Source organism: Dreissena polymorpha, chromosome 9 (genome assembly GCF_020536995.1).
Source record: "Dreissena polymorpha isolate Duluth1 chromosome 9, UMN_Dpol_1.0, whole genome shotgun sequence".
NCBI classification, from domain to species: Eukaryota; Metazoa; Mollusca; class Bivalvia; order Myida; family Dreissenidae; genus Dreissena; species Dreissena polymorpha.
Genome location: NC_068363.1, coordinates 76,136,012 through 76,163,480, shown reverse-complemented (window position 1 = coordinate 76,163,480; position 27,469 = coordinate 76,136,012). Strand labels below are relative to the sequence as shown.

The 27,469-nt window shown below is 36.3% G+C and overlaps 2 protein-coding genes across 3 annotated transcripts; one reads left to right on the top strand and one right to left on the bottom strand.

Annotated features, from left to right (window-relative positions):
• The first annotated feature begins 3,419 nt into the window (after nt 1-3,419).
• LOC127844922 (serine/threonine-protein kinase Nek6-like) lies at nt 3,420-15,539 on the top strand. The gene is made up of 4 exons (XM_052375473.1): nt 3,420-3,489; nt 11,418-11,787; nt 13,817-13,988; nt 14,695-15,539. The coding sequence occupies exons 2-4, from the start codon at nt 11,659-11,661 to the stop codon at nt 15,297-15,299; spliced, it is 906 nt and encodes a 301-aa protein (XP_052231433.1). The 5' UTR covers nt 3,420-3,489; nt 11,418-11,658; the 3' UTR covers nt 15,300-15,539.
• LOC127844923 (DNA-directed RNA polymerase II subunit RPB3-like) lies at nt 6,366-24,782 on the bottom strand. Of its 2 annotated transcripts, none has more exons than XM_052375474.1 (8): nt 24,627-24,782; nt 22,321-22,370; nt 19,182-19,303; nt 15,926-16,054; nt 10,865-10,913; nt 9,646-9,814; nt 8,504-8,541; nt 6,366-6,622 (listed from the first exon to the last, which is right to left on the bottom strand). In XM_052375474.1, exons 1-8 carry the CDS (start codon nt 24,710-24,712, stop codon nt 6,444-6,446), a joined length of 822 nt encoding a protein of 273 aa, XP_052231434.1. In that variant the 5' UTR covers nt 24,713-24,782; the 3' UTR covers nt 6,366-6,443. The 2 variants fall into 2 exon arrangements, with proteins under 2 accessions (XP_052231434.1, XP_052231435.1); XM_052375475.1 differs by having other exon boundaries at nt 19,182-19,334; nt 24,627-24,718.
• Nucleotides 24,783-27,469: the final 2,687 nt, after the last annotated feature.

Sequence of the window (27,469 nt, the reverse complement as noted above, 5' to 3'; positions counted from 1 at the left end):
CAAAGTGCAGTTGTAGTTGTACCTGGTTTTCAAATGTACACGCACTATTTAGAACAATATATTCTGTCTCAGCCATTCATTTCCAGTACGTTGCAATCAATCGCGTAAATCACGTATAATACAAATGTTAATATGATAACCTCTAATTCAATAATGAATATTATTTGACTAATGCTTAAAAATGCTATTAACTATTAACTATTAAAGTTCAAGCGTATGAAGTCGACCGTTTGATTGATAACAAGGCAATTTAACAATAAAAAGGCAACTAACTTGCAAGTCTTGTATCGTTGCTGAATCGATATACGACACGCGTTTTCACACTAACCCCTACATAACATTTACTTAATTTATAGATTCAAAATCAATATAATGCGCTGCCACTGCATCACGCAGGCGTTATATTTGTTTAGCGCATTATAAACGCTATGTTTCAACTGCACGTTTTGTCCAATACCGATTTTGAAGGATGATTATCAATCAATGACCCAATAGGTGAAACTGTTTTATAAGAACAGAACATGTGTTTTATTATGACTTGCACAATGTACATCGTAAGTATAACAAAACAAACAAAGCACGATTAAAAAGATTCATGTCAAGTTAATCATATAAGAACCAACGGCATACATTTCAATACCTATGGTATACCTTGTCTTCATTACACAACATTTTACATTTGATTGTTAATACTTTCATGTACAGTGAGTTGATTAATTTTCATGTACGTGTCTTTGTTTTACGAGGATAAATTTTATTTAATAAAAATATAACATTCAATTAATTAATTTGGTTTTGTTATAAAAGCCTAACATTTCCAAATATGTAAACATAGATGGGCGTTGGTAATAATACTTTGCACATAGTTTTGCGCAACTCCTCTAAAAATGGATTTATACGCATTAAATGCTATTCATACTCGATATCTTGCGAATTACAAAATGCAAAATAAACAATAACGCTGATCCTAAGCAATTATAATTCTTCCATTAATCACGAGTGTTATTTCGCGTGTTCAAACGCTATTGATACATTCCTGTTTAATCTACTTCAATTGTTTTGAAAATGGACCAAACTGTGAGCAAGTCAATTTAAAGGGAAACATTGTATTGTGCCAGCAATATGTCATTACATTCAGTTAAAGCAACTCCTATACAATGTATTCAACGCTCACAAATATTTTAGATAATTGTATTTTGTTATTGCTCTTATATATTATGTGTAGATATTTTATATGAAAGTATAAAAACGTCTAACAATCAATACATGTCACCGGAAGTGATTAGGAAAATCAATCGTGATTTCCGCACGGGATCTTACCATGTTTTGGGAGATGAAAATTAGTGCGTCTAATATCTGCACACAAGAGATGCAATTCAAAGGAGATCAATAGACTTATCGTATTAAAACGGTTTATCACAGTTACTGGCCTTAAGTTTCAATTTTTTGGTTAAGTTGTGCTTTTAGATGTTAAATGTCCAATTGAATGCTTAACCGATTTGTATATACCGTATACACATAATTACTAATCAATCAAAATTTTGCACTTCAGAATTTCATATTTTATTTTATAAACGTAAAATAACACTTAGTTTTTGTTTAATGATTACGCCAAATGATGAAAACGCAGATACGTATTTCTTAATTTATTGACTATTTTGTCTTACAATAAAAAATGATTTAATAAATTAAAATTATTAAAAGTTTAACTTGCAGGACGCGCAATTAAATTGTTTCTTACAATAGCAAGTACGTGTATTTACACTATACACTAAATACAAAGTTAAAGCAGAAAATAAATATTGGACAACCAAATAAATGTGTAATTTTAATGTAAAAAAAATATTTTTAATAAGTTAAAGGATAGGCCTGCCATATATTTTGTGGTGTGTAGTTTTGAGGGCTGAAAAGACCCTCATACACACAGTGAAAAGTCGGAAAATAAGTATTAATTGTAGAACAATTTCACGGAAATATGTTAAAGCCCAAGGCCACCGGCATCAGTGCAAATGAAAGGAAATGCCGCTCATTTCAATGGAAAAAATCGTTTGCAAGAATTGTATTCAATTTTGTTTGTGTTTCGAATAGCTAATTGCGAATGAAACATAAGAATAATTGCGCAAGCAAACAGGTTTTAGTAGTGGTGACTATTTGAGCGTCGCTCTGAGAAATTAGGGCTTAATGCATGTGCGTAAAGTGTCGCGACAGATCATGGACTACGCTTTCCGCTTTTATGGAATTTTTCGTTGATATGAAGTCTCTTCTGAGCGAAAATCCATTCTAGACGGAAAGTGTCGTCCCTGATTAGCCTGGACGGACTGCAGAGGCTTATATTGGACGACACTGTGCACGTGCCCCGTTTTCCCAGACCGAGGCTTATTTCTATACAATGCTCACGAAGCAGTGATGCGTTCGTTTAATGCCGCTGTCTGTTGGCAGATGGCCAAACATTGATCTGATTAAAAAAATAAATAACAAGCATTTCAAATAATCTATGTATTCTACATGCGCAAGCATATGTAATTCATGAAAGTTTTCATGAGTGTGTGTGTGCTGGTTAACTGCGCATTATCAGTGTCTTGAGAAAGTTCACATGTTGGAAAAGTCGTTATAATGTTGTTGGTTTTGTTTTGATACAGGCAAACGCATTTTGTAAAGGTCTTTTCTACGTATAATTAAAGCTTTAAAGGTGGAGATGTATTTGGTTGGTTGATAGTCACCATACCGGACACATTGTGCTTTAATTATTTTTATAGAGAATTCCGCCTTTCTCCGGCACCAATATTAAAAATATTTATTCAAAATAAAATAGCTGGAAATTTCAGCTATTACTCAAAATTCGTCCACAATATTTCGTGAGTTTAGTAAGTGAATTCTGTACGAGACACGTGCTTGGACACACTCCCGGTTCAAACAAAGTGCCGCCTGAACGCAGAAAAACTAACTTAAAACTTTGAAATATAACAACACTGGTGCCTGAACTTAGGAATCGCAGGTTCGGTGGCTCAACCTACTAGCCTTTGGAATGAGACGGTAAACCGCAGTTTCCACTGTGTTTCAACGCGGGCATTAAAAGACCCAGGGTCGTCCCTGGAACAGTCGGTGGCTCAACCTACTTGCCTTTGGAATGAGACAGTAAACCGCAGTTTACTTTGTGTTTCAACGCGGGCATTAACAGACCCAGGGTCGTCCCTGAAACAGATCTTTTGTATTTCGAATCTTTTGTATTTCAGAAACTCAACTACCCCAACTTACAACCTTTATGGGAGCGTGACGTAATTTTTACTATAATTAATGTAGGATAATATAGAAACATCAGTATTTATATTAAAAAAGCAACCATGAAATACCATTTTACTGACGTCAAAAGAATTAAAACGTAACGTCATGAAATATTATACATTATGACGTCAACCATCTGTGACGTCATCTCACAACCAATTCGTTCCGATAGTTATCCGTTTAGCGCCGCTTCCTGTATTACATTAGGTAATGTATGTTTATAAATAGTTTCATATGTGAAATAACATAATACAACTGTGCAAGTGTTGAGTTCTTCCGAAGAGAACACTATATTTCGTAAGATATTTGCTTAACGATCGACATGTTAATTGTTCATATAATTCATGTTGTCAGTCCGTCACAAACTATCATGAAAACAAAGACAACTTTGAACTTAAATATCTGTAGTAGTTTAACAATATGTGTAAACTAAAAGATGAACAGTTATGATCAAATCAAGAAACTCGACCACGACATTAAATCAGATTTTTAATTGTTTAGCCGGGGATGAACCTTGCGAACAAAGTCTTAAACAGAAAATGTACAGCTCACTTCCTCCGTGTTGACTAATGTTATTGAGCTGAAACCAATTGTTTTTGTTTTTTGTACAAGAGCCGTTGACCCAAATATCCACACAAGAAATCCCTATATAATGTATAATTAATTGTATTATTTATTATATATTAATGAGTTATCTAGGTATGTCTGCATGTAAGCTTCAATTACAATGTGTAAATGAAATGTTTAATTTCTTATCATTGGATCACACACTCTTGTCATGCATTGTTTTGAAAATAAAACTTTTTAATTGTTGTATAGGAAGATTCTTCGTGTTGACAAATTTCAGTCCTTGACACAAAACTTTTTAATTACATGAGAGGGTATTTAATTGTGTACTTAAAGAACAAAATAACAAACTCAGTGTATCCCTATGTCTTTTAATTTTTATTGTTGATTCATACTAGACAGTCATCTTTATCAGATTATTTGAGGGGCTTGCTTTGTCTCCTAACAATCCTGTCAGAATAATTGCATTTTATTATTCACTTGTTCAGTCCCCATAAATTATTTTACATTCAGCACTTCAAACTTTCTCATCAAGATGTATATATTATAGAGTCAGGCATTCAGACATGTATTATCTAAACATAACAAAGACTTCACATCTGTTCTCAGCCATCCAGTAACGCTCCATTGGTCATTATTGGCTCGGGTACTACTTACGTGTACCCCGGGTACTCTTAAGTATACTTACATGTACCCCGGGTATGGTAAATATACTTAATCGTACCCGGTCGATATTAGACTGTACCCGAGTTGTATTCCCGCCTAAAATCCTATGTCGTAAAACGCGCTACCGATTATCTTAAATAAACTTATCTTTTTAAAAAACTGTGTCAACATGCTTTGTGAGTATGAGTTTCGATAATATAGAGGCCATTTTACAGAAAATTGACATAAATATGAATATATTTAATTTAAAAAAAAAGCCGACAACGACCGATTAAGCTTTAAATTTCCCGGGTACGTTTTAGTATATTTGCCGTACATGTAAGTATACTTAAAAGTACCCGGGGTACATGTAAGTAGTACCCGAGCCGACAATGACCAATCGAGCTCCAGTAACATGACACTTGAATTGACAGGTTTACCCCACTTGAATTGACAGGTGTACCCGGGGTACATGTAAGTAGTACCAGAGCCGACAATGACCAATCGAGCTCCAGTAACACGACACATGAATTGACAGGTGATAAATACACGTATATGAGTCGCGCTCTGAGAAAACCAGTTTGATGTATTTTAACCATTTGCATGCTGGAAAATTTGTCGTCTGCTAAAAAGTCGTCTGCTGAATTTCTAAAATTAGCATATTCTTCATTTTTTTTTTGTAAAGAATACTATCAAAATAGCAAACAGTTTGGATCCTGATGAGACGCCACTTTCTGTGGCATCTCATCTGGATCCAAACTGTTTGCAAATGTCTTTAAAATTCGGTTCCCGCACTGAAAGGGTTAAGTTAAGTTTCCTCCAAATAAGCCTTAATATAACAGGCTTATCAGGGACAACACTTTCCCCTTTTTAAATATTTTTTTGTTTAAAGAATGTCTCTTTCTATCGAAAATCCAGTTAATATGGAAAGTGTTGGCCCTGATTAGCCCCAGTTAAGATGGAAAGTGTTGGCCCTGGTTAGCCTCTGGAATGTTGAACTTTTGCATGCTGGGTAATTTGTCGTCTGCTAAAATGTCGTTTGCTGAATTTCTAAAATTAGCATTTTCTTCGATTTTTTTTTCAAAAATACTTTCAGAATAGCAAACAGTTTGGATCCTGATGAGACGCCACGTTCTGTGGCGTCTCATCTGGATACAAACTGTTTGCAAAGGCCTTCAAAGTTCGGTTCCAGCACTGAAAGAGTTAAACTTGTTTGTTATTGCCCATTGCTGATGAAGCCTGTTGTATAATTATTAGAACAGTGTGAAACACTATCAATTCAATGACAGCATATGCTAACCAACTTAGGCTTAACACAAATTCTATTGTCCGTTTGCAAATTTTGAATTAATGTCATTTCTGATTGCAATAAAGCTGTCAACTGAACTAGACAAAATAAAAGAAAACGTTTGTTACCAATGTTTATAAAATGTAATGATTTTCACATAATGTCAAACAAATATGAAAACAAATGTATGTCTTAATGATTAAAAAAATTAACTGCTTTAATTTGACGTTTCGGCATTATGCCTTTATCAAAACAATGGAAAATATCCGTAAACTACATTTTTACGTCTTTTGACAATTTAAATAACAGAGTAAATGTTTTAAACGTCAAATGCCGTTGTACATGATGACGCCATTTTATATAACGTATTTTATCATGTACAACGTCATTTGACGTTTAAAATATTTACTCTGTTATTTAAATTGTGTTGTCAAAAGACGTAAAAATGTAGTTTACGGATATTTTCCATTGTTTTGATAAAGGCATAATGCCGAACCGTCAAATTAAAGGAGTAGAATCAGTGATTTATAATTATTTAATATCCCTTCGGATAATTCAACTGAGCAAAAAAAAATGTAAATGAGATGATTTTGACCTTATTCCATGTATGCAAGCAAATGATTGAAATATGAATGATAAATGAGACAACAAGATTAGCCCATCACACCGCCAACACGTCTGACTGTATTTCATGGCTCAACTGTGTCTGCAGATTGCTCAGTTTTTCTTTGAGTTTTGCGAGTGCAGAGAACACGATGTTCTCAGGCTTCAGGGAGCCACACGACTCCACATTGTAGTAGTACTTGTTGGGAAACCCGTTAGGATCGAACGGCGCTTGGTCTGAAATGGATTCACAGAAAGATAAATTGAACCTCGCTCTTCAACTTTCAATAGCAGTACAATTAAAGTTTCCTTCGAAACACTTTAGGGGCCATTCACAGCTTGATGATTTTCATCTCTGTGTCAATATTTCAGGTAAGATCATGGCATCAACTAATCACAACAATCTTAATTGAGACTAGCTCTGGGATGTCATCAACCAATCACAACAATCTCAAACATCATGTCACCAACCAATCACAACAATCTCAAACATCATGTCATCAACCAATCACAACAATCTCAAACATCATGTCATCAACCAATCACAACAATCTCAAACATCATGTAATCAACCAATCACAACAATCTCAAACATCATGTCATCAACCAATCACAACAATCTCAAACATCATGTCATCAACCAATCACAACAATCTCAAACATCATGTCATCAACCAATCACAACAATCTCAATTAAGACTAGCTCTGGAAAAACTGGGCTTAATGCATGTGAGTAGTGTGGTCCCAGATGAGCCTGTGCAGACTGATGAAAACACAACATTAATCAAAGTACTGACGTGGTCCCAGATTAGCCTGTGCAGACTGATGAAAACACAACATTAAAAACACCAAAAATATCAATCTTATACATTTAAAATAGCACATAAGTACAGTACTTTGTTGTAATTAAAAAAGGCTATAAAGTATTTTTCAAACAATAAACTAAACTAAACATTTGTCACAAAAATACATGCTTTTATATATATAATTTAAATATGTGTTTTAAATACCACAGCACAGCTTTGTCACAGGCATAGCAATCATGTCATGGGAAAAGTTCTAGAGCAAATAACTCATAGCAATCATGTCAAGGGAAAAGTTCTAGAGCAAATAACTCATAGCAATCATGTCATGGGCAAAGTTCTAGAGCAAATAACTCATAGCAATCATGTCTTGGGCAATGTTCTAGAGCAAATAACTCATAGCAATCATGTCTTGGGCAAAGTTCTAGAGCAAATAACTCATAGCAATCATGTCTTGGGCAAAGTTCTAGAGCAAATAACTCATAGGAATCATGTCCTGGGCAAAGTTCTAGAGCAAATAACTCATAGCAATCATGTCATGGGCAAAGTTCTACAGCAAATAACTCATAGCAATCATGTCTTGGGAAAAGTTCTAGAGCAAATAACTCATAGCAATCATGTCTTGGGCAAAGTTCTAGAGCAAATAACTCATAGCAATCATGTCTTGGGAAAAGTTCTAGAGCAAATAACTCATAGCAATCATGTCTTGGGCAAAGTTCTAGAGCAAATAACTCATAGCAATCATGTCTTGGGAAAAGTTCTAGAGCAAATAACTCATAGCAATCATGTCATGGGCAAAGTTCTAGAGCAAATAACTCATAGCAATCATGTCTTGGGCAAAGTTCTAGAGCAAATAACTCATAGCAATCATGTCATGGGCAAAGTTCTAGAGCAAATAACTCATAGCAATCATGACTTGGGCAAAGTTCTAGAGCAAATAACTCATAGCAATCATGTCATGGGAAAAGTTCTAGAGCAAATAACTCATAGCAATCATGTCCTGGGAAAAGTTCTAGAGCAAATAACTCATAGCAATCATGTCTTGGGCAAAGTTCTAGAGCAAATAACTCATAGCAATCATGTCATGGGAAAAGTTCTAGAGCAAATAACTCATAGCAATCATTTCCTGGGCAAAGTTCTAGAGCAAATAACTCAGAAATTAATGGAACAACACGCATACAAACTGTGTCTTCAAAATAAACATGTTTTACTAATAAAATTATGTGGAAAAAATGACGACAAATGGACAGAGTGAATCCAATATAGTGAATATACCGCTTCCAAAATGTGTGTGGTAACAAATATAAATACATACGTTCATCTTCCTCCAGCTCTGAAAATTCACTTTTTGGCCTGAAATCATAAACAAACGTATACAATTAGAAAACTAAAGCTTCTGTGTCAGATGAATTTTAATGAAAAATGAAAGTGTCATGCATAAAATTCTGTGTAGGCTAAATTGTACGTAGAAATGAAACTGATAAAAATGCCTTCAAGTTTCTTTCAACATTTCTCTGGTTTGGGGTAGGTTTTATGTCAGGGGCTTTTTAAATTGCTTTGGACGTGGCTTTTGACCCAACAATTGTGAAAAAATGAGTCACAAACTTTTAAAAAATTAAGAAAAAAGAGACATGAACTTATAAAAATTTGTAAAAAAATAAGTCCTGAACTTTTTCAAAATTAGTGAAACAAGAGCTGTCACAATAGGATGACTTATGCTCCATATAAATGCTTGATAGAAATTATGAGCTTTTTTCAAAACCTAAACGCAGATTTCGAAACCTAAACACGGACCCTAAGTTCAAGGTCACAGGGGTCAAAATGTTTGTGCGTATAGAAAGGCCTTGTCCATATACACATGCATAACAAATATGAAGGTTATATCTCAAGGGTCATAGAAGTTATGAGCATTTTTCAAAACCTAAACGCAGATTTCGAAACCTAAACGCGGGCCCTAAGTTCAAGGTCAAGGTCACAGGGGTTAATATGGAAAGGCATTGTCCATATACACATGCATACCAAATATGAAGGTTATATCTCAAGGGACATAGAAGTTATGAGCATTTTTCAAAACCTAAACGCAGATTTCAAAACCTAAATGCGGACTCTTAAGTTCAACGTCAAGGTCATAGGGGTCAAAATTTGTGTGCGTATGGAAAGGCCTTGTCCATATAAACATGCATACCAAATATGAAGGTTATATCTCAAGGGACATAGAAGTTATGAGCAATTTTCGAAACCTAAATGCAAAGTGTGACGGGAGGACGGACAGTCCGATCACTATATGCCCTCCTTCGGGGCATACAAATGAGTTGCGACCATTTAAAATTGTGTAAATTTGAGTCGCAAACCTCTCAAAATTGTGAAATATTAAGTAGTGAAAATTCTCAAAATTGTGAACCACCACCATTCTCTAAGAAGGAAAAAAAGCCCTGTATGTTACAGGATGTTACTCACCATTCCTCTGGTTTGGGGTAGGTAGTATGTCGCAGGGCATTATCTGGGTCATACTCAAACGCGACGCCCGTCGTAGGGTTCCACTTGGCGTGCTCCTTAGCAAAACCCTTCCGAGCAAAGGCCTTCACCTTCAACTCTTGACCTTTACGTAACTTGACAATCAGGATGTCTGTAGAAAAAACAATTAGCTGCGCTCTAGAAAAACAGGACTAAATGAATGTGAGTAGTGTCCGACCACAAAGGCTAATCAGAGATGGTGCAGTGGTGCGGTGGTCAAGTGGTAACACACTGGTCTACCATTCCAGAGGTCCCCGGTTCAATTCCCAGCCGGGGCACTGGAAATTTCAGAAAAGCTTCAAGTGTTTCCCGCCCAACTAGAGATGTACTGGTATGAAACCCAGGTAATTCTCGCGTGTATCGGTGCTATACACTGAGCACGTAAAAGAACCAAGGGATCTATTCCCAAAGAGCTAGGGTATCGCACCCGGATTCCTTGTATCCCAATACTGTCTTGTCTGCTTGCTGTCTCTTCAGCAAAACCAAAGGACCCCATTGGAAATAAGTGCTTGCACTTTCATGGGTTATCCTTGACTGCAAGGTCAAAAGAAATGCAAATGCAGAGATGACACTTTCCCCTTAAATGGTATTTTTCAACGTTAGGAATGCATAGGCTTATCTGGGACGACACTAAATGCACTTGCATTAAGCCCAATTTTCCAAAGCAGGGCTCAAATGATAAATGTCAGTCTAGTTTTGAACAAAGGGAAACATTGCCAGTTACTGTAGTAATTATTATTCTTGATTGTTAATTTTAACATTGTCATTGCAAAGCTCTGGCCAAGATGAAATGGAAGTATGCAGCCCCCCCCCCCCATGTCCCACTCTGAAGCCTTTTTAATTTTTTATCTGATCCCATTATTATACTACTAATTTGCATAGAATTTTCATGAAAATTCATTACATTTTAACAGCGAAACATGATAAATTAATTACAAACACATTGCTTAAAATGAAAATACATGTAACATGAAATAAATATTATATATCTTTGTATAACAAATGCTTCATTGAAAAATTGCCACAAGGATAATGTAACCGCACATGCTGTAGGATTTAATTTCACAAAAGCACATTGCCCATTACAAATCTAGCTGCAGCACTGCATGGGTTCCCTAATGCAATACATCCTGCATCCTCGACGATTGTACATTATACTTACCATCAGTATCTTCGTATTCACTGGCCTCTTCTTTGTGCCTCGAAGTTACCTGAAATATTTAAATTGTAAAATAAAATATTAAATGACTGCTTAGAAGTGATCTGAACCATTCACTTTCCCTGAAATCTTTGTGAGTAAAGGAACTAGAAATATTCTCATCATAAACTAAACTCTCACATTCTTTCGTTAGTAACATTCAATGTCATTGTAAAATTAAGTATCCAACCACATGCCCTTACATATTAATACCGTAAAATACAATTTGAACGGTCTCATAAATGAATTTGAGTCCCTCTTTGGGGAAAAAGGGCTTTATTGCATTTTTCTTTAAATTCAATCTCTTCCAAACGAAAATCCTGTGTACACTGAAATTATCATCCCTGATTAGCCTGTGCAGGCAGCTAGCCTGTGCAGGCAGCAAAGGCTAATCTGGGATGATAATTTACGCACAAGCATTAAACCCAAATTTTCCATAACAAGGCTTAAATACATTTATGTGACAACCAATATGTGTGACATTGCATAAAATGTCCATACCAAATTGAATCTACAGGGGCCACATTAAAGTGACAAGGGCCACATTGAAACCACAGGGGCCACATTGAAGCTACTGGGGCCACATTTAAACTACTGGAGCCACATTGAAACCACAGGGGCCACATTGAAGCAACAGGGGCCAACTTGAAGCTACAGGGGCCAATTTGAAGTTACAGGGGCCAATTTGAAGCATTGAAGCTACAGAGGCCACATAGAAGCTATAAAGGCCACATTGAGACTACAGGCACAGCTCAGTGATGGTTCTCAGATTCAACCCTCTAGATGGCACCGCCCATCAGGAGACGACGCCTCACACGGCGCCGGCCCTCAAGTACCTGTGCCGCCAGGCCATAGTCAGCCGCATTGGCATGCAAAACTTGGAAAAGGTACCGTATCTGTTATGTAGAGAATAATATGAATGAATGCAAAACTTGGAAAATATACCATATATGTTATGTAGAGAATAATAAGAATAGATGCAAAACTTGGGAAATGTACCGTATATGTTATTTAGACAATAATAGGAATGAAGGTAAATATTCCACCACTCTATCTTTTTTCTGACATTTTGCAGCTTTAAGACAAAAGTTGACAGCGCTGTGTGTATTGCCATAATTTGATGTTGATATAAGACTATTATTTTCAGATTAATAAGATAAACTTGTTCTGTTGTTTTTTTTATTCTGTGGAGTATGGATAAACAGCAATGATTTAAAACTGGTATTAAACTGTTTTAAACAGTCAAAATAACTATAAAAATTACTGATTTGTGCATTCACTATTTAACAGTGAAATGAGCTTATTATTTAAACATTATGATGTTATTACTTCCACAAACATTTTTCCAGTTTAACCAAAGTAAAAGGTAAACCTTTGGTGAATTTGCACAAAAGAAAACGAACAAGATCTGTCACCATAGGATGACATATGCCCCCTATAAACGCTTAGTGAGAAGTTATGAGCATTTTTCGAAACCGATACGCACATTTCGATACCTAAACGCAGACCTTAAGTTCAAGGTCACAGGGGTAAAAATTGTTGGGCGTATGGAAAGGCCTTGTCCATATACATATGCATACCAAATATGAAGGTTATATCTCAAGGGACATAGAAGTTATGAGCATTTTTCAAAACCTAAACGGAGATTTCAAAACCTAAACGTGGAGCCTAAGTTCAAGGTCAAGGTCACAGGGGTGAAACATTTTGTGCGTATGGAAAGGCCTTGTCTATATACACATGCATACCAAATATGAAGGTTATATCTCAAGGGACATAGAAGTTATGAGCATTTTTCGAAACCTAAACGCACATTTCGAAACCTAAATGCGGACCCTAACTTAGAGGTGAGAGTCACAGGGGTAAAAATATTTGTGCGTATGGGAAGGCCTTGTCCATGTACACATGCATACCAAATATGAAGGTTATATCTCAAGGGACATAGAAGTTAAGAGCATTTTTCAAGACCTAAACGCACATTTTGAAGCCTAAACGCAGACCCGAAGTTCAAGGTCAAGGTCACATGGGTTAACATTTTTGTGCGTATGGAAAGGCCTTGTCCATATACACATGCATACCAAATATGAAGGTTATATGTCAAGGGACATAGAAGTTATGAGCATTTTTCAAAACCTAAACGCAAAGTGTGAAGGAAAGACAGACAGACAGACGGACAGACGGACGGACAGATCACTATATGCCCCCTTTTCTTAAAAAGGGGGCATAAAAATTGTCGGCTTTGGTAGATTATAGTTAATTTTTCACTCAAGATCAGAGAAAATAAATACTTGTACAACTGGCTTTTTGAATATCATTACAAACACAACATAAACAAGGGACAGAATTGTCACAAAACCAGGTTTTCATTGTGAAAAAAAATTCATAAAGGGAGACAACTCAAACTGAACTTTTGAAATGAACAAACAAAATTAACCCCCTTTGTAAGTTTGTTTCAAAATAAATCTATTTTTAGTCGTGGCGACCTTGACATTGGAGATATTGATGTGATTCTTTCGTGAGACACACCGTCCCATAATGGTGAACAAATGTGCCAAATGATTTTAAAATCTCACAATGAATGACATAGTTATGGCCCGGACAAGCTCATTTATGGCCATTTTTGACCTTTGAACTCAAAGTGTGACCTTGACCTTGGAGATATCGACGTTATTATTTCGCGCGACACACCGTCCAATGGTGGTGAACAAATGTGCCAAATGATTTTAAAATCTGACAATGAACGACATAGTTATGGCCCGGACAAGCTTGTTCCGCCCGCCCGCCAGCCCGCCAGCCAGCCCGCCCGCATTCGCCAATCTAATAACCAGTTTTTTCCTTCGGAAAACCTGGTTAAAAATACCATATTGAAAATCATTTGAAAATCAGTACATGCTAATCATTATTTCTAACAATTTACAGGTGAACACTCTACCGTTGCCCCAAAGGCTAAATGCAGAGATTGCTACGATCACACTGAATGACTTCCTGATAGAAGGGGACAACTTGCCGCCAAGATCTCACCATACTAAGCTATATCCTGCAACATGTTTACTCACAGGCGAGATGGTCAACATTAGGATTGCGCAATCAGGTACAGTAAAAAAAGCAGTAGCATTGAAAAGTGGAATTTTTGGCTGAACTGACATTCCACTTTAGCTTAATCCCTGTGTACTCACATGTAAGAATGAATAAGATAGCAGATGTCACTTGATAATAAAATGATGCTCATTGTAAATTTTCACTTCTTATCCATCATTTTATATTGCTTAGAATCAAAACACTACACAACCAAGCCCGAATAACTCTATTTCACAATTAACTTTTGCTAGGGGATGATAATTGTTCCAACAATTTGTATACACTAATCTTTTCCATACTGTGTTTGGATTTAATTTTTTTCGAAAACAATGCAATTCTTTTCCGTATTAAACAATTTTTGGTCATAGTCCCAATGGTAGGAAAAACAACCCAGATACACAAGCCACAATCCTACATGTCTTATAATTGTGAAATTATCTGCAGGGTTTTAGAAAACCACATTTTTAACATACCAAAAGTAACAAATATAAAACTTGTTTCGGTTAGTTTTGCATATAAATCTGAATCCCAGTTCAGAATTAAAAACACGTGAAGATTTGAAACTCCAGTGTGATAGACACTTTTAAATCTGTTGAAACAAACATATCAATTGATACAGACGAAGAAGAAAGCTATCTGTAAGATCCAGTTTTGCAGACTAACAGACAAAACTATAACATCTGCAGGGGATTTAAAATCAATGTCTACTTTAATTTCAGCTCCAGAAAGGCAAGATGACAATATAATCACCAGCTTTGAGGAAGGCAACAAGTGGGTGATAGTAGAAACACAGATCAAATCTCTGGCTGATCTTATTTCTAAATGCAGAGCGAAAGGAACAAAAATCCATGTAATCATCATATGGCGAGCCATAGCGAAGCTTATTTCGCATCTCAAAGAAAACAACACTGCTCCAACTGCCCATTTATCAACGGACTCAATAAAATTCACCAAGGGAACGCAAAAGATTCACATTTGTCTGGATTCCGTAAACGAAATGCTCGTGGACCCCATCTCAAATGCTACATATGAGGCGCCAGAGGTTTTCAGCAGTCCAAATCCTGATGCCAGGGCCTTCGTGTGGTCTATAGGATGTATTGTGTACGAAGCCTTGGCCCTGGCACCAGCATACTATGACCCCACTGGCAGAAACCCATTTTCTGTGTTTCAGAACATTTTGAATGGAGTTTTTGTAGCCCCTATGCCAGCTTCAGCTGATGAGGCGTTGCGCAATCTTGTATCAAAGTGTTTGGTATTCGGTAGGCATGACAGAATGACTTTTGAGGCACTTGAGATCCTTGTCAATGCTCATACTGTGGCTTGAATACTGAGCTTACAACATCTGGCAATCAGAAGTGTTTTTTATATGAATTTCTAATGTTTTATTTTTTTTATTTACAAATTTACATTTTAAATAACATGTAATTCAATGTCGCTTAACTTGAATACTAAGCATACAACTACCGTTAATTTTGACTTAATTTCGACCTTTTTACATTCTAATCTGTTTTATCAATCAGCATAACAAGGTTTAATATGATTTTTAATAAACTTAAATATTGTATTTCAATGCTTTTTAATGAAAAAAGAGCAATGCAGTTAATAAAGGAGGGGTGCATTAAACAATTTACTGCTACGGACCTTTTTTTACTGCACTCCTCTTTTATTTAGTTTTGCATTCCCCTGTTTTTCTATCTCATTCCCTCGACTTAGTAAGTCGTTCCCATGACATAGCTAACTCGTTCCCATGAGTTATTAGGTCGTTCCCCCGAGTTAGCTTAAATTATGGGTTGGATGACAAGGTAGCAATACTACCAACTCACCAACCATCAAAAAATAGTGGTGATCGGAGGAATAGCAATCACTTGTCGACAATGGTCACTTTGGTCATTCCCCTTGATTGACCACTGTTCTCAGTTTTCTAAATATCAGGTCTAACTCTATACTTGCCGGCACTATCTTGGGGTTGCTAGAGATGAGGTCTGCACTGGTCACATGACGCGTGACGTCATCCTGGCATTTCACGTCCAGGGTAAACTCAACCGAGCACTCTGGACAAAACTCCTCACACGTGCAGTCCTACATGAAGGAAAATTAAAAAAATATATTAAACTACAAAACTCGTATATATATTTTTTAAACCAACATAACTCATATATTTTTGAAAACACAAAACTCTTTGCAAGTACAGTCCTAAATAAAGAAAACAGAGCCTTGCTTTGGCAAAACGGGGATTAGTCTATGTGCATAAAGTGTCATCCCAGATAAGCCTCTGTAGTCTGCACAGGCTAATTAGGGACGACACTTTCCGCTTTTGTGTGTGGTTTTTTTTTTGCTTCAAGAGTCTTCTCAACAAAAAACAACTTTAGGCAGAAGTGTCATCCCCAATAAGCCTGTGCAGATTGCACAGGCTAATCTGGAACAACACTTAACATACAGGGTTTTTTTTGGCCCGATTTTATAGCCGAATGTCTAATGTATATTTTATCTCAAATTTAATTCAATTACATCAAACAAAGTATTATATGATTTTGTTCTTTTAATTTGAATGATTATAAAGGGTTATATCAAATTTAGTATTTCCATAATCAGTGGACTTTTTGTGTGGAAAAAAATGCTAATGAATTTATTTTCCCAATTTCATGAAAATGCCGATAAAATTCCCAATTCCAAAGCCATGGGCTATCTTCCCAAAAAGTGGAAAAAAAACCCTGACATATATTCATTAAGCTCAGTTTTCTCAGAGCTAGGGTCTATAAAAATAACAAATATGGTCTTGTATTTATATTGCTATTGGAATAAACAAAAGGCTTGCAAGGCTTGTGGGAAGACTCACACTGTAACCCACTTTGATTTTGTCATTTTTTAATTTTTATATAAAATGTTCATCCAGGCCCTGTATGCTCTTTTTGGGGTGAAAAGTGCACTAATCAATAAATAAAAATGTGTGTTTTTTCTTTTTTTAAACTAAAAATTCTGAAACAAGAAGTTTACATGTATTTTTTTATTGTCCAAGACACAGGAAATTGTGCATTGGACTATAAAATGAAGCTTCTTTCTTTTTTTTAAACAAACAAACAACAAACAGTCAGATGCACGTTTTGTATGTATAATTTAACAGTATAATATGACATTGTATACACATAAACAATATATTAAAGATGGACTTAAAATATAATTGTTTGTCCGATCTGACATTTTTCCCTTCAATCTTCACTTAGAACATCAAAATAGGGCTGTAATTTTCTAAGAAATTCCAACTTTTATGGTAAGGTAGCAGGGGTCAGCCTGAACGCTTTCCCACTCAGAAATAAAGTGAAAATGGCTATATGGCTGTTATAACAGCTTAAAACTAGACCAGCCTGGGAGTTGCTCGCAATCTGTTCAGGTTTTATGCTGTTTGCTGCTCATCAGTATCTAAGGGTAGGTAATGAAGCCTTTCAAACTTGAATCTAGTAAGAAAGATCTTTAATTACATTTAACTTTCTAAGGAACTTCAAATGCGTCAAAATAAGTATCTAAGTGGTAAAGGGATAAAAGGTAGACTACACAGATCTCTTGGCCAGCTTTAAAAGGTAGGCTACTCAGACCTCTTTTCAAGTTTTTACACAAAGCCTCTTCTTACCCTGAAATACTGTATCCAATCCACTTACCCTGGAATACTGTATCCAATCCACTTACCCTGGAATACTGTATCCAATCCACTTACCCTAGAATACTGTATCCAATCCACTTACCCTGGAATACTGAATCCAATCCACTTACCCTAGAATACTGTATCCAATCCACTTACCCTGGAATACTGAAACCAATCTACTTACCCTAGAATACTGTATCCAATCCACTTACCCTGGAATACTGTATTCAATCCACTTACCCTGGAATACTGTAGCCGATCCACTTACCCTAGAATACTGTATCCAATCCACTTACCCTGGAATACTGTATCCAATCCACTTACCCTGGAATACTGAATCCAATCCACTTACCCTAGAATACTGTATCCAGTCCACTTACCCTGGAATACTGAATCCAATCTTCTTACCCTAGAATACTGTATCCAATCCACTTACCCAAGAAAATTGTATCCAATCCACTGACACTGGTAAACTGTATCCAATCCACTTACCCTGGAATACTGAATCCAATCCACTTACCCTGGAATACTGTATGCGATCCACTCACCCTAGAATACTGTATCCGATCCACTTACCCTAGAATACTGTATCTGATCCACTTACCCTTGAATACTGTATCCAATCCACTTACCCTTGAATTCTGTATCTGATCCACTTACCCTAGAATACTGTATCTGATCCACTTACCCTGGAATACTGTATCCAATCCACTTACCCTGGAATACTGTATATAATTCACTTACCCTAGAATACTGAATCCAATCCACTTACCCTGGAATACTGTATCAGATCTACTTACGGTACCCTAGAATACTGAATCCGATCCACTTACCCTAGAATACTGTATCCGATCCACTTTAATACCCTAGAATACTGTATCCAATCCACTTACCCTGGAATTCTGTATCCGATCCACTTACCCTAGAATACTGTATCTGATCCACTTACCCTGGAATACTGTATCTGATCCACTAACCCTAGAATACTGTATCCAATCCACTTAAATACCCTAGAATACTGTATCCAATCCACTTACCCTGGAATTCTGTATCCGATCCACTTACCCTAGAATACTGTATCTGATCCACTTTCCCTGGAATACTGTATCCGATCCACTTACCCTAGAATACTGTATCCAATCCACTTTACCCTGGAATACTGTATCTGATCCACTTACCCTGGAATACTGTATTCAATCCACTTACTCGGAATACTGTCTCTGATCCACTTACCCTGGAATACTGTATCCAATCCACTTACCCTGGAATACTGTATCCAATCCACTTACCCTGGAATACTGTATCCAATCCACTTACCCTAAAATACTGTATCCAATCCACTTACCCTGGAATACTGTATCCAATCCACTTACCCTGGAATACTGTATCCAATCCACTTACTGTGGAATACTGTATCTGATCCACTTACCCTGGAATACTGTATTCAATCCACTTACCCTGGAATACTGTATCTGATCCACTTACCCTGGAATACTGCATCCGATCAACTTACCCTGGAATACTGTATCTGATCCACTTACCCTGGAATACTGTATCTGATCCACTTACCCTGGAATACTGTATCCGATCCACAACATCATCACTTGTAAGAGGAATGAGACCGATACGATGTGAAATGAATTCATCAAACAGCACAGAAGAGTTGGCCTCAATTTGTACCCAGTCAATAGCTGAAACAGAATCCATGCACCCAGTCAATAGCTGAAACAGAATCAATGCACCCAGTCAATAGCTGAAACAGAATCCATGCACCCAGTCAATGGCTGAAACAGAATCAATTGATTAGGGCTGTCACGATTCACCGGTATACCGGTATATCGCGGTGCATGTAGTGAAAAAAATCGCACCGCGGTACGGCGTTGCGGCACCGGTTTTTTTAATATTATTATATTAGCAATTTAGCACAGATATAAATACATTACATAATTATTTTGATATAGATATCGTTTTAAAAAATGTAGAAGCGGTTCAAAAGGGCTAAATAAATAATCCGTTAATATCCAGGTCAAGCAAGCGCTTCCACTTAAAATACGGCGATGTATGGGTCTGTACCTTTTTTGGAATTAGGGACTGATTTCCTTTGCAAATAAGTTCATAATTATCCAAAAGATGTTTATTTTATTTCTTATTTTCTTTCTTTAGTATATCGATCGTTCAAAGCATGGCACTTCCAAATCATGTTACCTTAAGATTCTGAAAGTCGAGGAAGAGTCAGAACGCTACGGATTTTCAATACTGGGCCCGCTGACTCCGCATTTTGAACATGCCCTTGAAGCGTTCGATTTACACAGATCGTAGTCACAGCTATTGTAAACAACATGGCGGACATTTTAGAAAAAGACGCGAACAATAACAATGACAACTTCTATCAAGTTTATGACAGTTTCTTTTACAGTTTCTAGTCATACTATGATACCAGTGTTTTCTGATTATTGAGTTTAATAAAGTTTGTAAAACTTGTTATTCTGCTGTTTTCTTCACAGATACATATTCTGTAAAATATCGCGGTACGTACCGCGATACAGTGTTGCCGTACCACGATATACCGCGGTACGCTCACGGCGTATCGTGACAGCCCTACAATTGATTACCCTGGTATATTGTATTAACTTAATGGCCTTCTATCCTCTTTTTTTGAAGAAGTCCAAATCTGCATCAATTTGACCAAGTAGGAATTTATACATAACATACATTTATTATAATATGTTCAAACGTCTGTTATCTTGAATTAACCAATCTGATTACTCCGTCACTCACTCAACATCAGTGTTCCAGCTATGCCTAAATGGAAGGGCGCAGCATCCTGCGACCCCTAGGTCCCACCTTGCCCCCTCGGACCCCTTTTTTATCTGATCACCAAATTATCCATGCGTATACTGGGTATATAAGATATGGCGCTATGTACTATGAATTGTATAGCATGTCATATTGAAAATATGCGACAGAATAATTGTGCTAAAAAGAGCACCCTGCCCTTTTCAAATCCTAGCAGCTAGAAGATACACAATTTTTTGCAATATTTATAGTAAGAAAACAACAAGAGATGTGTTTGTCAGAAACACAATGCCCCCTACTCCGCCGCTTTGATTTATTTTTATTTTTTTTATCATTTGGCAGGTACAGATAATTATCTCCCTTTGAAGCTAATTACTTTTCTTGGATTTGTTTTTTTGACCTTTGACCTTGAAGGATGACCTTGACATTGACATTTTACCACTTAAAATGTGCAGCTCTATGAAATACACATTCTTGCCAAATATCAAGTTGCCATCTGAAGCGACATAGAAGTTATGAGCATTTTTCGAAACCTAAACGCAAAGTGTGACGGAAAGACAGACAAACGGACAGTCCGATCACTATATGCCCTCCTTCAGGGGCATAAAAAACAAGAGCTGTCTCCATCGAAAGACATATGCCCCCGAAAAACGCTTTTTTCGAAACCTAAACGCAGACCCTATGTTCAAGGTCAATGTCAAAGGGGTCAAAATTTGTGTGCGTATGGAAAGGCCTTGTCCATATACACATGCATACCAAATATGAAGGTTACATCTGAAGCGACATAGAAGTTATGAGCAATTTGAAACCTAAACGCAAAAGTGTAACAGGAAGACAGATGGACAGACAGACGGACAGTGCGATCACTATATGCCCTCCTTCAGGGGCATAAAAAATTCCTTACCAGACTTTCAATTATTGTAATAATTATCCTGTCCTGCCCAAATAAATCCCCAGTGTTCTGCCGTGAATTGTTACTGTTGGGGACAGGGACCCTTTAGGATTACAAAAGTGGGGACAAAAAGGAAAAATATGGGGACACAGAAATATATTTGTAGCCGAATTAAATTTGTGGAAACTAATAACCTTTAACTTGAACTCTTAAACTTGCTTAAACTTCTTACAGCCAGTCCACAGGTTGTAACATTGTTATTAAAACTGGAACATTCAAAAAAACTTTTAAACACTGTCAAACAGTTGTCAACATATTTACAAAACTTTGAACAGATTTATGGTCATTGGACTCAGCATGGCATGTCAAAGTACTTGTTCAATAATTAGAATTACCGATAGTAAAGGCGTTTCCTTTTTTTTTTTTGCTTTATGCACAATCTGCATGTCATTTTGTTGTCAAACAGTGACCAAGGACATTTTCGAAGCCAATTTTCTTGGAATGTACCTATAGGGGCAGACTTTTTTTCGTAATTGCTAAACGATGTTGGGACTGGGGAAGTCTCTGTTGGGTTGTTAATATTATTGTCACATTTTCTAATTTTACTTGCCGGAGGAAAAAAATAAATTGGATTTTGTTTTCTTCGGCCGGTCACTTAACGCCATTTTGATAGGTTCGGAAATTTCCTTAATATCTGATTGGTTGTTATAATCTCAACTTACCAATGAAATAGAGTGTCAATATTAAATATATTAACAATTCGCTGCGAAATGACGTCATGTCCAATGAAATAGTTTGTTCTAGTTACACATTCACTCGATTACTTTACCGACTTACAAATTGAATCGCTTAGTTTGTATTCCTAATTCATGTGCGCCCGCGGACCCATATACAGAAAACGGGTGGGGACAAATCTTTGTTTTTTGCGCCAATAACACAAGGGCGCATCCACGGCAGAACACTGAATCCCTGACAGTCAAGACAACTACTTGCAAAAACCACACGCATCGTGGTATTTACCCATTGTTGGAACTTCAGCTATGCATACTCTTCTCAAGGCATTGGCAACACTGTGAATACAAAAATCAAACATATATGATTAAATGGGCATAGTATTTACTATTGATTATTTTTTGCCATTAGACCAAAAATGTGTTGATTCATTTAATTTGACTTATCTACAGGAAATTGGCATTAAATGTTTAGACATACATGTACTGTGGATTCTGCCCCACGTAAGAAACTGCTGCTGAGAATCCATGAATAACGTCCAATTATTTGGTCTATTCATGCATGTACATGCTACCAGGGCTCGAATTTAACTTTTCTTTCTACTAGCAAATCATTGCGAGCAGCTTAAATACCAGCTCGCAAAATCAAAAACATTCTCGCAAATTTTGCTGGAAACATAAATAAAAGCAAGTTTGGACATTAGTTTAGTACTATTAAAACTAAATAAAATATGACATCAACCACAAGTCTTGGTGTTATATATGAAGTTCTTTATCCCACTTTTTCACTGTTTTCGTGGAAGAATTTAATTTCCGTTTTTTTTTCTCAACTCAACGGTTAACTTTGCTTTATATTTCGTATTGTTATTTCAATCTGTGGGCAAAAAGAAACTAGTTATTTTTCGCTTCGACGACATGACTGTTCAGGTTTTTTGTCTTTTATAGTGAACATGTGTGGATAATTGACTGTTTCATGTTCTTTGTACCAATACCATCCGCATATATGTACTATAAGTATACCAGTCTACATACAAGGTGCGAGCTTCCGCATATGGGTATTCGGACGTTCTATTAATTGACCTGCGGTTTAGCATTCACAACGTCGAGCACATTTAGCAATATAACTCTTTCTTTTCACTATTTCTTCACTCGCAAAAAAATTCTAGTGGCTTAAAACTTAACTCGCAATCGGTATTTTTCACTCGCATTTTGCGAGTGTGCGAGTGTTAATTTCAAGCCCTGTGCTACGTCTTGTGCATACACAAACAACTTAGGAGAAAAAAATCAAACAATTACTTTGTCAAACCTGAGACTTTCACCGAAAGATGACCATGATCGTGGTTATATTTCTGAATTCCGAACAATCGCTCCCACAGGCAATCACTCCTACGCTAATTTTGCCTAGAAGGACATTCAATCCAACATTGTTTTGGCAACCCGGACAATGGTTCCGACATTATTTTGACATCCCAGACATTCGTTCCTATGTTATATGGACTAATCGAATGATGGTTCCGGGATTATGCATATCAGGGACATTGGTTCCTACATTTATTGAAATAAGTGCCAATTTTGTGAATGCTACACCGACTCGCCCTTGCTAAGTCTTCTTGGCTGGAGAGTGTTGACAGCAGTACTGTACGATCCATCCACTGGCATTCGAATACAGAACAACTGTAAGAACTGATCTGGAGATTTTGATTGCGTTCCATCCATTTACAAAACCTCAGCACTCTTGAGGAGATTGGGGCCAATCTCGCTGGCAAATAGATGAAGCAGTACAGTCTCCGAATCATTGTCGTTCACCAGGAATAGTGCACTGTTCTATGTGGTGGTGGTGGTGGTGTATAGCTCTGGAAGTGGGTTTGGGGTGGGTTTTTTACACAAAGAATGTTTCGAGAGCATAAATGGGCATAATAACATTAAAGTTATTTTAATATGTCGACATACACTGATATCTGTAATAAGCGAACCCTTGCAGGAAGCAGAATGAGTTTAAACGCATACCCATTGTATTGTAGACTTAGACGTGTTTTTCTTGGAGTAGGAGCGACCCTCTAAGCATAGCACAGGCTGACAGCCTTTGTTCATTATAAGTTCCATGTTGGAAGTGGATTTGAAGGTATTATTATATTGTTTTCATAGTTTGCTATATCACAGTTTAACTAAAGAATCAACAAACTGTATAAACCTAGTTAGTTAAATAGTCAATTAATTAAAATAAAATTGATTGGCTCATTTTGAATCAGCTTACAGTTAACAAGTTTGGTTAATTTAATTATGGGCTAATTATAGGTGGTTACATTTGATCAGCGTATATGTTTTATGTCAATTAAGGTTTCACATCTAATTGTAGGAACCAATGGGCTTGGTTTCAAAATTATGAAAGAACGATTGTCCAGATTGTCAAAATAATGTAGAAGCGATTTTCCGGGTCGTCAAAACAACGTATGAGCGAACATCGGCCTTATCAAAATTAGCGTACGAGCGATTGTCCGTGGGAGCGATTGTCCGGGTACCGATGTTTCTTGTGTAATTTGTGTCGCGAAAATATGTTTCAAACGCTGAAATATACGGTATTGAAAGATAATTTACCTTAAATCAGTGTCTTCTAAAATGAATTTTATATTTTCGTCCGATATCTGACTTATTTGGACTGTTGGCTGATTTGCGTAGGGCATGCTGTCAGAATTTCAATTTCAAAGACGTACAAACAAAAGCGCAACTTATGTTTTAGGGAGCGGGTATTGTTCGAGGTTACAAATCACTATTGATATAAAAAAAAATACGGTAGTTTACACTAAATCCATTTCCGCTAACCGGCCAACTTTCGAGGTATATTTCTTGACCCCAACCTTTCATATTTCCGTAAGCGCCAAAGATATGCACTAAAATATTCCGAAACACAGCAAATAATCACAGAAGGTAGTCGTGTGATTGATAAATGGCTTTCATGCACAAAGAGAAAATGAACTCTTTATCTTTTTAAATATTCATTCACGCTTGTCACGAAATTTATAAAAACATATATACATGAAATCACATGCACGTACACACACGCACAATGCTTTTTGAATAATTGATATATAAGATAAGGCGCGTAAACTTTCTACTTGTACTCCGATTTCGGCCACAATAATTTATATTTGGTAATAAGTATGATTTGAAGTTGTTAAATGTTTTTATTAAATTGTTGATTCTTTCAATTTCTGACTAAGTTCATCATATTAAAAACATAATTTATTTTGTCATTCAAGTGGCTGGCCGGTGAGCAAAGTGCTTCTAACCGTGTCGTACTTGTTTAAATCCCGTGTCTGGAAGCATGTGAGTTTGGTTGGTGGTCGCCATACCGGACAGAAAGGACCGGTTTTCCTCCGGGTACTCCGCCTTCCCACCGACTTGCAAGGTGGTGATTTATGTTATATTTTACTGTTAACATGCACCAATACTCTTATTATACGAGTAAATGATATTCAAACTTACAAAATATCGAAGGTAAAGAAATTAAACAGCAAATTTGTGGACGGGTTTCCTTCAATTACTTTTTATTCCGACGTCTACGGTATTGGAAAAAAAAAACAGAGTGGAGCACAAACACCATAGAGGCGAAATGGCGTATTCAATAAAAATGAATATAAATATAAAGTGTCTTACCGGATGAAAATATACGCTACTCCTTCACGAAAAACACGATTTTTTATTATTTTTGGACGCATACCGATTCGAGGTTGTATATTTATGTCAAGATGTTGATTTATTTTCTTTATTTCATGTCCGGAAGTATAATCGAAATTTTAACACATGTCAAATAGGGATTTTTTACTGAAGAATTATCATTCGACTTTTCATTATTTAAGACACATTAATTAAATGGCCATTCAAAATATGAAAATTGTATGCGCGTCTATAACAAAGTCTCGCTCGTATTTTAAACAAGAGGGAATCTTAAATCTGGAGTTTTACTCGAAAGTGATTAAATATTTTTCTATTTAACCTTTGATGGGTTATTTTGTTGAACAGCTTTATTTTAGCATTAACCTATGTTTTGTTACTAAGATGTTTCATTTGTTTGTGTGTTTGCCTTATATTAACCAATCGTTTAGAGTGTTTAAGATGACTTGCTTTATAGTTACTCAGTGAAGAAAGCAGCAAGGGTTTCCGATGTTACTCTGTTTTATTAAATTGGCGCATGTTCATTCAGTGAATTGTGTATGATACAAGGAAGCCAATTGTCGAAGTGTGTTTAAAGCTTCATTATGGCTACTCAATTAGGATGAATTCGACCAGAATAGGCGGACTCCGTTTGTAATGCTTTTCTACACGTATTAACACTCCTTTAGCAGCAGCTTTCGATAATCATATGACTAATGTCAATCGTTATTTCATATTGAAATGTATTCTCCAAAAGTGCTTTGGTATTGACGGAAAGAACTGGATAGTTTCTGAAGCTGTTTTAAATGTTTTATTCAAAGATTTGTAAATAAACATTATTTATAGATCTTTGACCTTTTAACCTTTTAATTTTAGCTCGATAATTCAGGGGTTTGAAATATATGGTTGTCCAATATATTTGCAGGTTCCTTTGAAATGGCTTTTAACATCTATCAACTGGAGTATTCATAAATAAGCATGTGTATCATCGAAGTTCCTAGCTTAATTCAACAAACTAATATTTGGTAGACGAGACTGTAAGTAGACGATCAGCTGTGTTTTTTATGCTACTTCGAAGATTAATTGTTTCCATCGACGTTTCGATTTGGGTTAATATTTTACGCTGATTCAGGTTATAAATTACCCTAGTATATGGTGTTGTTGTTTTAAGACAAATGGAATCGTAGGACATGTTTTCGTGGTGATGTAGATACGAAAATGCGAGCTTTTATCATATCAGTGGTAAACAGACTAATTAAAATTGTATATGACAAAATAATGAAAATGAAAAAGTATTTGCAGACGAGAAAAACATGTTATAAACGTGAAAGGACAATTCATACAACACACACACATTAAACATAACTCATACAACACGTGGTCGAACGTTAAAAGTTCTCTGAAGATGTTTTTATTTATTGGATAAATCCATAAAAACTACACGGTATGTAAAGATTTCCGTTAAAATTCAAAAGCCATCGGCAAACACAAAATTATTCTACCAATAATATTCTTCAAAATAAAAATTGCCAGCGTTGAACCATACAAATGTGATGTTATGTGTTCTATTTTTCCAATATTGCTGTAAATCAGTTATTTTAAAGACGCTTTCTTTAATAACATCAATACTGTTTTACTTTTAATTCTAACCTCCGTGTTCAAGTCGTAATTAATGATGTATACAAGCAACTGTCAATTCGAACACCGATCTATCAATAAACACATGCCCCTGGGCTACATCAAAAGAGCTCACAGAAGGCACGTGGTAATTTGATATACACATCTTG